This window comes from Mytilus galloprovincialis, chromosome 1 (assembly GCF_965363235.1).
Source record: "Mytilus galloprovincialis chromosome 1, xbMytGall1.hap1.1, whole genome shotgun sequence".
In the NCBI taxonomy this organism is placed as follows: Eukaryota; Metazoa; Mollusca; class Bivalvia; order Mytilida; family Mytilidae; genus Mytilus; species Mytilus galloprovincialis.
The window spans coordinates 63,340,986-63,358,099 of record NC_134838.1 but is presented as its reverse complement, the minus strand read 5'-3'; the positions used below and the strand labels follow the sequence as shown (position 1 = coordinate 63,358,099).

General features: G+C 32.5%; 1 protein-coding gene across 1 annotated transcript; it reads left to right on the top strand.

Moving 5' to 3' along the window:
* Positions 1-54: 54 nt before the first annotated feature.
* LOC143080933 (hydroxysteroid dehydrogenase-like protein 2) lies at positions 55-15,849 on the top strand. Its single transcript, XM_076257118.1, has 8 exons — positions 55-142; positions 7,238-7,401; positions 7,926-8,139; positions 9,444-9,547; positions 10,083-10,184; positions 10,813-11,013; positions 12,052-12,255; positions 15,497-15,849. The coding sequence occupies exons 1-8, from the start codon at positions 126-128 to the stop codon at positions 15,736-15,738; spliced, it is 1,248 nt and encodes a 415-aa protein (XP_076113233.1). The 5' UTR covers positions 55-125; the 3' UTR covers positions 15,739-15,849.
* The last annotated feature ends 1,265 nt before the right edge of the window (positions 15,850-17,114 follow it).

Here is a 17,114-nt window from a genome sequence, read left to right as displayed (position 1 = left end):
AAATATAGTGGATTCTTTAAATTCTTTTTCTCTCTAATTCTGGTTTATGAATTAATCTCGAAATCTTACCGGCTTCTGACAAGTTCAAAGTCTACACAAGTTTTGACAGTGGGCAAATAAGAGCAATGGCAGCAAATACCGGGTAGGAAAAGTGTATATTTAAGATAATATAAATCATAACATAATGGCATATTTTGCAAAGATGCATAAAAATATTTAATTGAAGTATTTATCCAAGAAAAAGGTAAGACGGCCATACTCATCATGCTCATAGTTGTATAACTTCAAAACAGGGACTATTCTAGATAATAGTTAGTATAAGAAGTCCCTGTAGGAAAAAAAATTCTGAGACAAGTGGCAAGGACAGTTGATCATTTTATGCACCTTTTCGCTATTTGTCCGCCAATACTGGATATCACACAGGTTCCCGTAAAATTTTGACGTCACAAAATACAAAATATCTGACGCCACAATGGAAAAGTGATTGTTGTATACGTCAAAAGTTCAAGCGGCCGGGTCAGCCTGGATTAGCGATAAGGTGTATTGGTAGAGAATCTTGTCAAAAATGAGTGCATTTGAAAAAGAAACTATCAACCACACGGTGGGTATGGTTGTCCTGCGAGAGAACGTTCTGTGCTGGTGATTTGGTCCTGTCCGGTGCTGGTGGGTCCTGATTCTGTGCTGGTGGGTTTGTTTACATTGTATCAGAACGGCAATAAAACGACTGTTTTGTTGCTTAATTTTTCTCTGATGCGTCATAAGTACCATGCAAAGTATATTGCAAAAGTCGTGCAAGTTCGTGAAACGGAATTGTCCTGACGCTGTGCTGGTGATAAGAAAAACGGTCCTGGTTCTGTGCTCCTATGTCCTGGTTCTGTGCCTTTATATTTTAGTTAAAAGTGGCATATATTCAAGATCATTGATGCTGTACTGTTATTGACTAATTAACTGTTGTCTGCTTTCTTGAAATTGACATTGTTGTGAATCTGTTTACTGTTATTATGAGAGTAAAAATACCCCTATTTTTTTTTTTTTTTAAATTAACTGTATAATCTTATTTATTGGCCTGATAATGGAACCCTTCTTGCCCCCTTTAAATATAAGAAAATATGTTTACGATTTTCGGGATTACGATCATTTTGCAAGATCACCAAAATACGTTGTAATTTATACAATACTTATATAAAGTAGATGATGTGGTATGTTTGTTGTCAATGGACAAATTTCCATAAGAAACCAAAGGAAGTATGTGTTAACAACCATACATAGTTTCTTGTGTACAATTTGGAAATTAGTATGGCGTTCATTATCACTGAACTAGTATATATTTGTTTAGGGCCAGTTGAAGGACGCCTCCGGGTGCGGGAATTTCTTGTTACATTGAAGGCCTGTTGGTGACCTTCTGCTGTTGTTTTTTTCTATGGTCGGGTTGTTGTCTCTTTGGCACATTCCCCATTTCCATTCTCAATTTTATACGTCATCGTACGACCTTCAACAATAACCCATAAAATAAAAATGTAAAAGGTTTTGCATAAAAATGGTGAGCCAAAATATAGAACAAAGGACTTTCTGAGCGTTTGAATCATATGTCTTTAGCAGCTTAAAACACATTTGTTTGTGAACAATTTAGTGCTGACTATAAGCATGACAATAGTATTGCGGGTTTGTTTGTTTGGTTTTTTTGGGGGGAATGGGGGATAAGTTAGAGCGAGGTTACAGTGAAAGTTTTAAGCTTGGAATAGTTTCCCGTAAGATTTAAAAGTTGTATTTCAAAAGAAAAATGTATCTTATAGCTATTAAGACTCACTTGCTGTATCTGTAAGATTTTTCAACATAATGTTTTTGTCTGAACGGTTATCAGGTATTTTTTTTTCGAAAGTTCGATAGAACACTTAAAAAAATTCACTATTTTATGAAAGGGCAGAGTAGAATATGTCAATTTCAAAAATTAAAATATCTCGTAGCTTCATACTACCAATTGAGTATAAAACAAGTATATAAGTTTAAAAAAGAAATTCTTAGATTAAACACCTACATTTAACTTTAAAATGTCATAACAGTTTAAAACAATATAAATCTACACACACAAAAAACTGGCTTAATTTCAACTGGTTATCAACCCGAATCGCTATAAGATCATATATAAGCTCACCTGTGTCGAGGGGTCGTGTGAGGTTCATGTATTGTCTTGGCGTCCGCAATTACAAAAAGATCTTTTCTGAAATTACTTGACCAAATGTTACCAAATGATTTTTCAAGAGTGAATCTAGGAAAAACAATATTCATCAACAAACATGACCACTGTCTGTTAAAATGTATTCGAGTTTTTAGTTACAGCCGATTCCATTGAGTATGTAGGCAAAGGTAATATCTTTGGTTAGCTTGCTTGTTAGCTAATCCGTGAAGTCATTGTTAGGTAAGGTATACTACCCTCCTTTCGAAGTAGCCTGGTCCTACAGACAGAAAGATGGGTCATTTGTCGGACTAGTCTACTTTTAAAGTAGGGTAGTTTACATAACCTAACAATGATTTTTCTGTTCAGCAAGCAAGATAACCAAAGATATTTCCTTTGTCTACACACTCATTGAAATCGGCTTTAATATTGCAAAAGTTCAAACAATTAGGGCAAAACTAGTTACCGAGTAAAAAAAATCAAAAGGCCAATGTCTATCTACCTTGCACATTTCAGAAAATTCAAATCAGATAACGAAACTGGGTCCAGCAACATTTATAAGCAATTTAAGATTTTGACCCTCACAGTTTCCATTCACCACAAATATTCTCGTTACAACGAATCATTTTAAATACAAAAATACCAGTTGCAGTCTTTTGTTTATCTATTAATATATGGGTCAGAATTTACTGTCATGGAATTTGTGTTACATCTGACAATTTCTTAAAATGTATAGTCAATTAAGATTCAGAATGAATAAAACATAAAATGGAAAAAAACTTGCATGATGATGATATAAATAATCTCAATAGAATTCCACTTTTTCTGATGCAAGTGTTTCTTATACTAAATTTCAATGTGATTTTTGGTGGACATTTTGTTGAATTTATCGTGTCCGTAAAAATCATGTGGTTAAAAATACGTCTCAGTTGATTTTATCTTTCAAATACTCTTTGCTATATGAATATTAATATCAATAAGAGGTGTTAGATAACTATTTAATGGTGCTTAATAGGGTATACATGTCATATTAAAACGAGAAAATAGGTTATATTTGCAGAAATTGAAGATGTAACATTTTGTGTCATAAATGTTACATCCAAAAAATGTTACTTAAAACAGCTTTGAGATGTTCCCTGTCATAAACATGCAGATTTACCCGGAGATAAACTGTTCCAACATTCGGGTATAATGTTGTGCATGGACGGTTTTTCCTAGAAGTACTTCAAATACGCAAGTGTTGGACATCCATGAAAATAGTGTCAATTTGTTACATCTTATATACAACACTAATAAATTAAATAAAAGAGAACCAATTAACATAATAGCAATATTCAATTGATGTTTTGAAAAATTTATGACATAATGTCATACTAATGTACAACCATATTCAACACATGCAGTCTTTTCAACTTTCAATGGAAGAAAACAAGGTTGCAAAATTGAAGGAAGTGCAAACCAGACATTAGTTACATCATGTACATGAAATATTTCAGTTATATTTACCACATAAATATACATGTAATGAAGGATTACTGTGATTAATTTTGTTATTTCTAAATCTGATATCATCAAGATTGTTAACCTGACAAATTTGGTACGGCTAAGTTTGATGTAAACAGATTTATGATAAATGAAGAATGGTACAACCATTTCGCTGCAATAAGTCCGTGTAGAATATGGTTTCATTGTTACACCCTTGAATTGTTTGTCAAAATTTAGGCTAATGAAAAATTCATGAATAAAAGTAACCCAATTTACACACGGAGATTAGTTCACATTGCACCACAATATTAATACTAGGAAAGGTCCATGAAAAGATAAGCTAATATAGATACTGCAGTATATGGTGTAACACTGAAACTAAATCAATTTTTGATGTAACAAAGACAACAAATTTGAAAAATAGTTTATAATAAAAAAAAGTATGAGGACCCAATTGGATTTAGTCAACTTTTTTTTTCATCTGCACCATGCATTTCTGATATCCTGTAACCTTTCACCAAAAATTGATTGTGGTATATTCAGAAACATGAAAAGAAAACCGAAATTGTGTCCTGTTACATCCATGAGTTTAAAGTGAAATTTCTTGAATATGGTTCAAAATTAGACAGAATACTGCTAGCATTTAATCTGTTTAGAGATAATGAACAGACTTAACCCTACACAGATGTTAAATTGTTCATAGAATTTCTGAAAACCAGTATTTACAAGAAGTTTTGGAGTCTGTGTTACATCATTCAATGAAATGAAAAAATGCCACTTATATCATGTTGCATGAACAAGTTATCTTTTTGCATACAGAAATGGAAAGGCCTTGATCCCTAGGTTTAATTTACAGTGGCCTTTTCATTTTATGAGTAGTTTTAAATTTTCTAAAAAGACAGTTTTGGATGTAACAAAAATTTCATGACAGTAAATTCTGACCCATATGTATACGGATAAAGTTATGAAAGGCAGCAGGGTCACCAGGATGAGGAGTCCATGTCATCTGAAATAAATGTTAAGCATAGATCTAGAAAGCGACAGATAATCATGACATTAAAAAACTTTCTTCTTTTCGACTTTTTTCGAACAAATTGACACATAAAATGAATCATATAGTATTGTGGATTTTTAACTTGTGTTCAATTCATTGGTTACACCTTTTACTAGGATAACAATCTTGTCAAGTATGAGCTGGGTAAAATATTTCAGAAAAGAAGATGGAAATGTGAAAGTTTCCGTGCGTCAGGTGCAACAGCATACGAACAGCTAACATGCCGCGTCAGGGTGGAAGCTAAAAAGTCCACGAAAATTTGATTTAAAACCTTTATTCGTTCCAACAAAGTTATTGAGATTTTGTTGAGGATTTAACCATCTACGACAACAAGAATTTTTTTTTAGAATTTACAGCTCTTCTATAAATATATGCAAAGCAAACCATTGATCTAATTGTTTGCTATGATTGTTTGGATGTTTGTAAACGACAGGTAAGTAGTCTGTTTACTGTATACTAGAATTTGTTTGGACAATAAACATTAACTTCAACTCCTGTCAGTTTTTATTTGTCCAGTCAAATCCCAGTATGTATTGAAACTCCGCCTACCTATTGTTTGAAAACTTCCAAGCAAACATAGCAAGCAAGTCAATCAAAGTTTTTATTTGCATGCTTTTATAGAAGAGCTGTACTATATAATGCAAAGAAGCGTTTAAGTCTTATGCCAAAAAATACTATCAATTTCTTTTTGTCCTATGTAAACTTCCGTACCATTTCCTTCCATTCATGATCATTAAATTGAACTGTAAAATATTTCTTGGTACCTTCTTAATTCCTTTATAAGTCGTATGTAAACATAATTATGACAATAACTGTTGTGAGCTGCACACTTTTAAAGTTCTGCTTCATCGAACATTAAAATGTGAACTTAAGTTTTGAGACATTTTTAATCGACACGATTGGGATTTTTGTATATGAGAACATGGTTTATCTATTAGTTGAAAATGCGGACCCTTTGAACTACTAGCTTTCAGTACCTGCGAGCATTCGTTGTTCAATAATGTGTGTCTTTGTGTTATTATTTTATGTGATAAATTGTTGTGCTGGTACACCACTGTAACAATGAAGGAGGAAATGAGGAGGATTGGTTGGGTGGAAGTGGGGAGGGGCATGCGGAGCGCTAACAAACATGTCTATGCGGCATGGGCTTTGATCATTGTTGAAGCATCAATGTAAGGGGCATTTAATATCTTAATAAAACTATTCTTATTTTAGATACTATATATTGTTATCTGATATTGGACGAAAGATGTTGCCCTTTTATGTAATAATGTAATACAAGTTACGATCATTTGAAAACACATATTAAACAGCCAAATGGATGCATAAGAGCTAAAATAGGAGTCATAGATCCTATTGACAACAATTATCTGCCCAATTTTATTGATTTTGTAACATTTGTTTCAACTATGACCAACTTCTTATCCAAAATCACCAGCACCGTATCAGGACCCACCAGCACAATGACAGGACCCACCAGCACAGTATCAGGACATGAATAAATTGAGAAAATGCTAAATTTTAATAAATTGCAATGTTTTTTCACAAAATAGTTTTGTCGTGTGGATTGCGGTATAGAAAGCGGACTCTATGAGCATTTTTGTTTTATTTTTTCAGTTCTAGATTTTCTGAAAATGAGCATTTTTGTGTTACGCTTACTGAAACAGTTTAGAGGGTCAACTTTTTAATGGTTTACATATGAACCTATAAGAAACAAAATTGAAAAATCTCAACTGTTTTCTTCCATTTTTTATGAGTGAAAACGTCAAAAATCATCATTTTCGTCTTTGTTTACATTTTTTCATCGATCACCAGCACCCGTCAGGACCGAATCACCAGCACAGAACGTTCTCTCGCAGGACAACCATACCCACCGTGAACCACCACAGAGGCAATCAGTAGTTAAAAAAAACAGGAGTCTAAGTTACTAGCTCTATGGAAAATGAAGAAAATGGTTGACACACACACTCAGAATATCTGCATTTTGGAAATTTCGACTGCAGATTTAAAACGGCATAGAAGTACATGTAGAAGAGATATTAAGTCAATTCTAAAACAGGGGTGAAAGTTACCAGAGGGACATTCAAACTCATCAATCAAAAAATAAACTGACAACGCTATGGCTAAAACAAAAAGACAAACAGACATTTAAAAGTACATGTACACATTGTGAGAAGACACAACATAAAAAACTTAAAGATTAAGCAACAAGATCTCCACCAAAATATTGCAAAAACTGGGGGTGTTTTCAGGTACTCTGAAAGGGTAAGCAGATTCGACATGTGGCACCCATCATGTTGTTCATTATATTGAAAATCCGGTAAATAGTCAAATTCAGTGTGTCACATTTGCGAAAAAGTGAACAGGATTGTGCAAAAATACAGTAATCATCTGGAGCACTGCAGACCTGATTAAACATCATTTAGCATATATATATGAGAGAATGTCAGAAAATAAAAATGCTGATGTTATTTGACTGTTAAAATAAAGTATTTGCATTTAATCTCTTATGCTGATTGTTATAGGAAACTTGCTGGAAAGACTATCTTTATAACTGGTGCTAGTCGAGGTATTGGTAAAGCTATAGCTTTAAAGGCAGCCAGAGATGGGGCCAACATTGTAATAGCTGCCAAAACAGCCCAAGCACACCCTAAACTTCCAGGAACCATTTACACTGCTGCTAAGGAAGGTAAAGATGTATATTACATATAGTTTTAACAAGTTTTGAATAACTAAAAGATGATCAAAGTAGTGCTTAGGGCAATTGCTCAAAAGTAGTCTTCATGAAAAAAAAATGTGGAAAGTTCTTGGGCTTCTTACGAAGAACCATTCCACAATACACATGATACATACAGTTTAATAAAAAAAATAAACTAAATATTTCTTATCATATCAATCCCCTCCATTTTTCCACTGAATATTGAAAATTTATTGAAGAAAAAAATAAAAAATGACAACTGGCTAATTTGAATTCACTTGTACCACTAAAAACATATAAATACTACATTGTTACGTTAAAATTAAATTAACCTTTCTCTAAAACAAACCCTTACCTATTCATAAATCTAAACTGAACCCTAATTATTGTGTACAGGATCCTTGAATTAAACATTTGAAATGAAAACCAGATAATCTGGCACGTTACAATAAACATTTGACAATTTTAACATGTCAAAACCGTTAAGCTGTAAAACATTTCCCTTCTTCTCTCAGTTGAAGACCTTGGTGGTAAATGCCTGCCATGTATTGTTGATGTAAGAAGTGAAGAGGAGGTTAGAAAGGCTGTAGAAGATGCTGTACAGAAGTTTGGTGGTATAGACATACTTGTAAACAATGCCAGTGCTATCAGTCTGACGGGAACAGTAGAAACTTCTATGAAGAAATATGACTTAATGAATCAAGTTAATGGCAGAGGAACTTATCTATGGTAAACTATGCATAAAATATGATTTTTTTTTTATGTTTGTGTGTATCAATTTTACTTGGAATGTGGAAAAATATATTTTTTAGGATACTTTTTTACATATAGATTTTTACAAATTTTGTAGACTTGTTGATCTTTCAAAATTTGGTTACAATGTACTACGCAAAATCCTTTACATGCCATAAATAATAATGCAGCTGTATTAACAGTATACTGGCATCTACTAGCATGTCAGTTCAGTCAAATAAATGTTTTGGGTAGGATAGCTTGTAACTTGCTTGTAGATGCTATTATCTAGTTTGAATATAAATAAACATACTCAGGACAAGAGCATATGAAATTGATATTAAAATCAATTCTGCTTTATCATGTTTATATTAGACAAACATCTTGAGCCAGAATTTTAACATGCTAGTGGCTTTACTTTGAGTTACCTATAATTGTTTACTTTTTACACACTATGACTTGGATAAAGAATTTTGTCTCATTGATACTCATACCACATTTTCTTATGTATAGTTCATAGGATGACAGTATTATGTCATGAGTATTGAGTTTGTATGAACACAAGCTACCCTACCCAAACCATTTATCTGACTGTACTGACTACCTTTATTACTCTGACTTGAAACAGGCATGATATTCATCAGCCAATCCCTTGATGTCATACAATATAAGGCCATAATAAATAATAGGTTTGTTTGCCCAAACGCTACCTACCCAGAAAAAAGCTGCCTACTCAAATTCTTTTATTGTCCTGATTTGAAGAATTTTGTTTTTAATCAAATAGGCATGAAGACTAATAAACATCTGATACTTCAATTCCTTTTTTTGAAGAAAAAAAAAATGCCTACCTACCTACCCACTGTCTCAACCTTTGGGTAGGGTTTGGGCAAACCAAAATATTTTTAAGGGTGGCCTAAAGATTATGTGAGGATGTTAAATACAAAGATAATGTTTCCTAAGTTTTCAGCTTTATTTCCGTTGCAATGCATCATGATAAAAAAGTTGCCAGAAATTCAAATTTAGAAAAATATTTTTTTTAAACTTTTGACAGCTAATCAACAGATTTTTCCCTCTTGCACTTTACACATTCATGAATTAAAGTCTGTCAGTACAGCTATTAATAATATGATGACATCATATATTTAATCCTTGTTTAAGTAATTTAGATTTTCTCAATTTTACTCATCACAGCATCAGAAATGAGGGACTAAATGGTGAGCCACCAATGTGAATTAAATGATTGTAAAATATGCTGCATTCATTTGTATCTTGTTTACAATTGAAAACATTTATTTTTACAGTTCACATGTATGTGTACCTTACCTAAAGAAGAGCAGTAACCCACATATTCTGAATATTAGCCCTCCACTTAATATGAATCCCAAGTGGTTTAAAGATCATGTAGGTAAGATTCAATGGGTTATATTACATTTAAATTTATTCTCACTTTTCTTAATGGAAACTATAGAAAAAATATTTTTCTTAGAAGGGACCTTAAATTTGATTGCCATTTAGTCTAAGCAATTTTTCTGCTGTATCACTAGCCTGTCAACAAACAGGTTGTGAGTTTGAACCCACACATGCAAGTTGTGTTTGGTGCCTCAGTGGCCTTGTGGACTAATTAGTTTACCTGCTTACCTGTTAACACTGTAGTTGTGAGATAGAACCTTGTACATGCCAGGTGTGTCAGACTCTTAATTTATATTACATGGATTATCAAGTTTCACACCAAAGGTTTTGGCTCTCTCTGAGTACTTAAGCTTCCTTCATTGAATATTACATTGTATTAAATCATTAATTTTGATAGTATTTGTAATACTGTAAATTGAAATATAAATTCCAACAAATATTTATAAAATATTTGTCTAGAGTACTTCATTGATAAGTGTGAAAAGTCATTTTCTGATTCTTAAATTGATAAAATATTTTTCCCTTTACAGCTTATACAATGGCCAAATATGGAATGTCAATGTGTGTGTTAGGAATGTCAGAAGAATTAAAAGGTGATGGAATAGCAGTCAATGCTCTATGGCCAAGAACAGGTATCAGAAAATAAGAATTATTAAATATTTTCTTTTTTATAGAAAATTTTGAGTGTCAAGTTTGAAGTAATTATCTTAATTTTCAAGGAAAAACTACCAACAGTAGACTGATTACTTTTTCTTTCATTGATACATTTTTTTCTGCAAAGTTATGCAACTTACAATCTTTAAAAAGTAATTTAGATCATTTAACTTATATACTGTTGTTCCCCACAAATCATTCTGAAAATGTTTGTACCTAACAGTATGTATTATAGGCTGTAAAACTGGTGAGACAGATTTTTTTATGATGTGACTATTGGTATGAATTTGAAAACAAATAACCCGACTTACTGAATAAACTGTTGAAAAGTATTAAATTGATAAGTACACAATTGGTGGTTCTTCTTATCCTATCATTCTCCTATATTTCTTGTAGAATATATATGAAAAAAATTAAAGAACAAAAAAAATATATTGGAGTTGTTCCCCTTGGACATAAAATCAGATTAAAGCATCAACAGGAGTCAATGCATGGTACACTGTTTTTTATAGGTTTTATTTCTCGTTTTGCATTCTAAATTTAATTTAGCTAGTATTTTCAATCACTCAGAATACATTATTTAAGATATATCTTTGTAAATTTCAGCAATTTTAACAGCAGCCATGGAAATGTTAGGAGGAAGTGGTGAAGTTGCCAAGCAATGTCGTAAACCCGAGATCATGTCTGATGCTGCTTATGTCATGTTTATCAAAGATAGCAAATCATACACAGGGAACTTTGCTATAGATGATGAAGTATTGAAGGCTTCTGGTGTTACTGATATGGAGCAGTATGCCTGTGTTCCAGGTATTTATTATTATACAATACCTGAAACCAACCATCATTGGTAGTCCAAAGTCCATAAAAACCACCCAGGTGGTTGTAATAATAAAATTACAGGTAGTAATTAGTGGTGCATTGTAAACAAGTAGTGATTTTAACATTTTTTGGAACTATTGAGTGAATTCCTCTTTCTATAAAATAAGACTTATTGAATGATTGCCAATGAGACAGCTTTATCCATCAGAGACATTGAAGTTAATAACTAAAGATCAGAAGGGATTTCAAATGAGCAAAACCATTACCACATTGTAAGCTTAAAAAGACCCTAAAATGACAAATCTGAAACAAATCAAACAAGAAAACTTTAATACAAAACAATAAACTATAAAAATAAATATGATATACCGCAACAAACAAGAACCACTTAATTACAGATTCCTGACTTTGGACACACATAAAGAATGTGGATAAACATGTTTTCTTGCGCCATACACTCCTCTTACCTGGGACAGTGGTGTAACAAAATGACATTAGAACAATTTTGCTCTCTAGAGCCTGGGTCACTGGTCAATTTCAGAACTGTAAAAAAAAAACCTGTATGTCAGAACTGTAAAATTTGTGCTCATTGTAGACACATTATCATTTTCAAGAAGGTTTTCACACCAACTAAGTAGAAAATTGTGGCTAATTGACAAATTCAATGATAGAGATATCATATCACATATGCCTTTTGCAAAGTCTGCAATACACAGTAACATTGGTTGTAGTATACTTGTACGACCTTTCAAAACATGCAAGGTGACTTTGATGGAGAGCTGTCTCATTGGCACTCATACCGCATCTTCTTATATTTAAGGACATAACTGGATTAGATGATCTTAATAGCTTAGAACACGATAAATAAATAAGACTGTGAAAAATTGTAAACCCATAAAAATGTTGTCACACACTAATATATTTTCAAAAGTTGGCATGTATGATGTTTTGTTGACAGTCTTGTTTCACATGGCCATAAAATTCTGTCAGAGCAATTATTTTAGTACATTTGTCTTTTCTTAATAGGAAACAGATTACTACCTGATTTTTTCCTGGAAGAAGACCCAGATTTTTTGCGACAACAGATGGTTGAAGATGGTGCAAAACCAGCATTTGGTCGTTCCTCTTCAAGTTCAGGGGGTCCAGCTGCCACATTCGAGACGCTCAAAACCATGTTAAATGAAGATTTAGTCGATAGTACCAAAGGGGTTTTTCAGTTTAACTTATCAGGTAAAGATTTATTTATTTTACATGGCAAACTTGATTTGAGTTTGAAAATTCATGACTCACAATGACATGGAAGTGAAGTTTTGATAATGCATTCTTTCGTTAGTGTATGAAACTAACATGAAACCATCACATATAAAAATGAAGATTCATTTAAATTTGCTGCATTCAGTTTTAGCTCATCTGACCCAAAGGCTCATGCAAGATTTTCTGACCACTTGGGATAGATCATCATCTGTCATAGTCTGTTTACTTTTTTATCTTGAGAAATATGATAGATCAAATATGATGACAGCTTGACAAAATCTAAAATTGTTCAATTTGTCTGAAATCAGCCGTCCTTTCAATTGAGGTTACTGCCTCTAAATGAGAGTTTTTACCATTTGTGTTTTGCATTTTTTCCCAAAGGATAATTAAAAACTATAAATTGCAAAAAAAGTCTGTAATCCAGTTGACTCCTTATATGAGTTACTGCCCTTAAATAATTATTTTTGTCCATTGTTTTTGGCACAAAGATTATCAGCAACACAAGAGCAACAAATATGAAGTTCAAAGTTGGACAATTCCTGTAACATACTTAAATTTGTGTACTTGTTATGAATAAAGGATATAAAGAATTATATAATATGAATGTAAAAAAATATTTGACAAGTGACCTTAAAGTTCAGAAATTCTTGATAAGATATTCTTTAACAGCATTTTCACTCCGGTTTAATCGTTAAATTAAATAACAGTCTGTGCCAAACTGTTTAAGGGTTTGTCTGACTAAAAAGAAATTTTATTTTTGTTGAGCCTTCGACTTAAGTCGAAAAAGCGGCACATAGCAATCCTACATTCTGTCTGCTTTAGTGGCGTCGGTGTCGTCCACAAATATTCACTCTGAGGTTAAAGTTTTTAAAATTTTAATTACTTTCTTAAACTATCCTGGATTTGTACCAAACTTGATTTATGATCATAGGCTAGTATCTAGAAGAAAATTTTGTTAAACCTTTGTACCTGTTTATCCGTATTTTACTTATAAATGGACATAGGTTTTCTTTCCAGTTAGCATTGCATACAGTAAGATTCATAAACTATCCTGGATTTTATCAAGCTTCTTACAATCCAATTTGTTGTCTCATTTTTGTTGAGCCTGCGATTAACAGCAAAAGTAGGCGAGACACTGGGTTCTGTGGAACTGTTACAAATTTTTTCTACTATATATTCGACCAAAATATCCCAAAATTCCTGTCTGACAGAATGATTTTTTGTCTGACATTTTGTCGGTCAGACAGAGTTTGGGATTCACTGAAATAAAAAATAACACTAAACATTTCATTTGAATGATAAATAGAGTTTTGAAGGTTTTTTTTTTTTATATCAGATATAGCAAATTTCATGGAGTACATATTTTTGTGTTAACCAACAAATATATTCATGCGCCAATACTTTAAAATCCTTTTGACTTTTATTTGTTTGTGTGTGAATTGGTCGAGTTTATACACCAATAAATTCCTATAAAAAGGCATTTAATCCTATAATAAAATAGATGATGCAATAATGAAGCAAAAAATTTTCTAGATCTTTAAAAAAATATTTGTGCTGAATATGCCAAAGCAATAGAAAGAAAACCTATACTAAAAGTTTCTCATACTATTAGCATTGACAGTTTTTGAACAAAATCAATGTTGTTGATGAGATAAAAAATCAGTGCTGAACTCATATTTTATAAAGAGTTATATCTCCCTTGGAAATATTGATCATATGAAAAATTATATTGTTAGCAGTGATCTCCATGGTCTGATTAACGATGGCGCCCCACCATCGTTCAAATGTCTTGCGCCATCGTCAAATGACTTGCGCCATCGTTAAATTGTCTTGCGCCATCGTTAAATTGTCTTCCGCCACCGTTCAAAACTTCATTGTTTTTTTGCAGCCCGACGCCATTTTTTTATCATTTATAATCAAATGCATGTAATTGCATAACCCTTAGGCTTTTTATTTTATAATCCAATACAGTTCTAACGCCTGAGGGATATCCGGATTAAGATCACTAATCACTCGTACCTGAGCTTGTACAGGTAGATCAACAAACCAGACAGGAGAATACTATCTGAGGATAGACAATCCATTTGTTGAATTAATCAATTAGTTTCGGCAAATGATTATGATAATTTAGATTTAATAAATAAATTAATAGTCCAGTAACAAAGAAAACAGTTTAACAAGTCGAACACGTGCTTTATTTTGACTTACGCAATCAGCATCCCCCTTTTTTAAGAAGTGCAAAATAAGACGCAAAACAGTTAATATTATTTCATTGCAAATAATTCAAGTACTGCTGTAACGATAATTTAGAATTACTATAAAAGTTTAAAAGTAAAAACTTAAATATTTCCTGTAAAGAAATATCGTATCGTAATTCCGAATTCATTTCGTATATTACAATCAAATTCATACATCCGTGTTTCCGGTTTCTATTCAGACTCGAAAGATGCATGTTGCACAGCATCAATTTGCCAGATAAAGTCATTAAAAACGTTTTCATTTGTCAACGTTTGCTTTACAAATCTCTTTAACCTTTTAAATAACCCGTATGAATCGTTTTGTTGTTGCTGCAAATCAGCCAATACCGGTAATGGGTTCTGAATTTGACAACTGTCCATGAAAAATAAGCTCCACATCATATGATTTTTAACCCCCATATAAACAATTACCAAAAATACAAGAAAACTACATGGGGACCTTCATGACAGCTTTTGGTCATTCTGGACTAAGGGGGGACCATGAAGACTTGGCATTTGAATGGTTAAAAACGGCAATAAATGAAAATATTCACACTTCTAATTCTATAATGAAAATTCAAATAAATATAATTTAAATAAGCAATGATTTAGCATGTTCACCATTCCTTGTATAGAGGGATAAAATACTTCCGATCGCGCTACACTGTACAGCGTAGACACGGTTTGTAATGGTGAAAGTTCCTCCATCGTTCAATTTTCATCCATGGAGATCCCTGGTTAGCGCTCTCATATGCACAATTCTTGCCAGAATTTATGAAACTTGAATCATGGGTCCATATCAGCAATGTCTTTGGAAATTTTCAAAAACAGTGCTGATCAGTTTTTTTTAAGAGAGTTATGCCTTTGGAAATATTAATTTTATTGCAAAATGAGCACTCTCATGTGAATAATAAGTCCGATATTTTTATGAAATTTATAATAAAGGTAACTATTTTGTGAACATTTAAATTGTGTTTCAGGTGCAGACCAGGGAGAATGGTACTTGGACTTAAAAAATGGAAGTGGAGCTGTAGGGCAAGGGCCAGCACCAGGTGGAGCTGATTGTGAAATGACCCTTGATAGCGCTGACTTTTCTAAAATGTTCAAAGGAGAATTAAAGGCTGTGGCGGCATTCATGGGTGGCAAGCTCAAGATCAAAGGGGACATGGGTTTAGCTATGAAATTAGAAAAATTGATGAGTCAGATGAATTCAAAGTTATGATGTAACGGCATTGAAAAATTAATCAGGGAACAAACAAATTCCATTTAACATTGTTACAGATATATATTAAATCGTATTTGTTAAAATGAATACAAGTATTTATAGTGCTAAGATTTGTATTGTTTTTTAGTTCAATTTCTTGTATGCCCACACACACAGAAATAAAGATTCAAACTAGATAAACCTGATAGATGTATGAAAATTCCTTTATATAAAATATAGAGATGTGGTGCAATCGCCAATAAGACAACTATTGCACACGGACCTAATGATGTGGATGTCATCAACTTCAGGTCGCCATGTAGCCTTCAACAATGAGCAATGTCCATACCTTAAAGTCAGCTGTAAATGCTCAGACTTGACAAATGTGAAATGAATCAGATCAGCATGCCAATTCATTATTTCATGATTATAGATATCTGTTTTATTGAATATTCATTACCATCTGACAAAAATGTGCAGAAGGGGAGACTTAGTTTAATTTGTTCTGTTCCTGTTCAACATGTAGCCATTTTTGGCCCTGTATATTTAATATGACCTCCTTTTCTAGAGTTGAAATTCCTGCGCTTTATCTGTTGACCCACTGCAAAACCTATCTACTGGATTATTGTAGTAATTGCCTTTTGATGACAATTTCAACCATGTTTTTTGTCTTTTTGTCTGATATCTTACAGACTAAAATACATATAGGCTGCAAACAGTTTCTGTTCATTAACATGAAAACACTTTGTCAAAATCTTTTAAAATTAAGATATATTGTTTCCTGTGACTGAATGAAGGTCAAGTTTAATTTTCATGATTTCAGCTTTTCTCATTGTTGAGTTGTAGACCTTTCAGTTTTTTATTATTTGATTTATTTTTATTTTGAGTTATTTCCCTTTGAACAGAAATGGTGTAAAATAACCTTATGTTGTTAATTTCTATGTCATTTGGTCGCCTGTTTATTTTGAGTTATTTCCCTTTACACAGAAATGGTGTAATTAAAAGTAAATTGAATTTGTTTTCATCAAAACTTGAATTCTTGTTCTTTTATATGCTGATTCTAATAATGTAATTCAGATAATGGATCATAATAGATAAATGTCCAATTTCAAATTTTCAAGTTCTTATACCACATTCCTTTTGTGTATATTAAAAGAAACCTATGATCTGTCAAATATTCAATCACAATCCAAATTGAGAGCTGTGTTAAGTTTAAATATTGTGACTCTTTACTTGCTCAGCTATTCAGGGTTTAACCTTTGAGGTAAATCCTGTATGCTGTCACTAGTTGCATCTTGTTTGTTTTTGGGGCAAAATTTTGAAAAGTAGATCGAGAAAACTGTTAACGGAAAAAGATATCAGCAATATTAAATCAACTGAAAAAAGTCTCCATT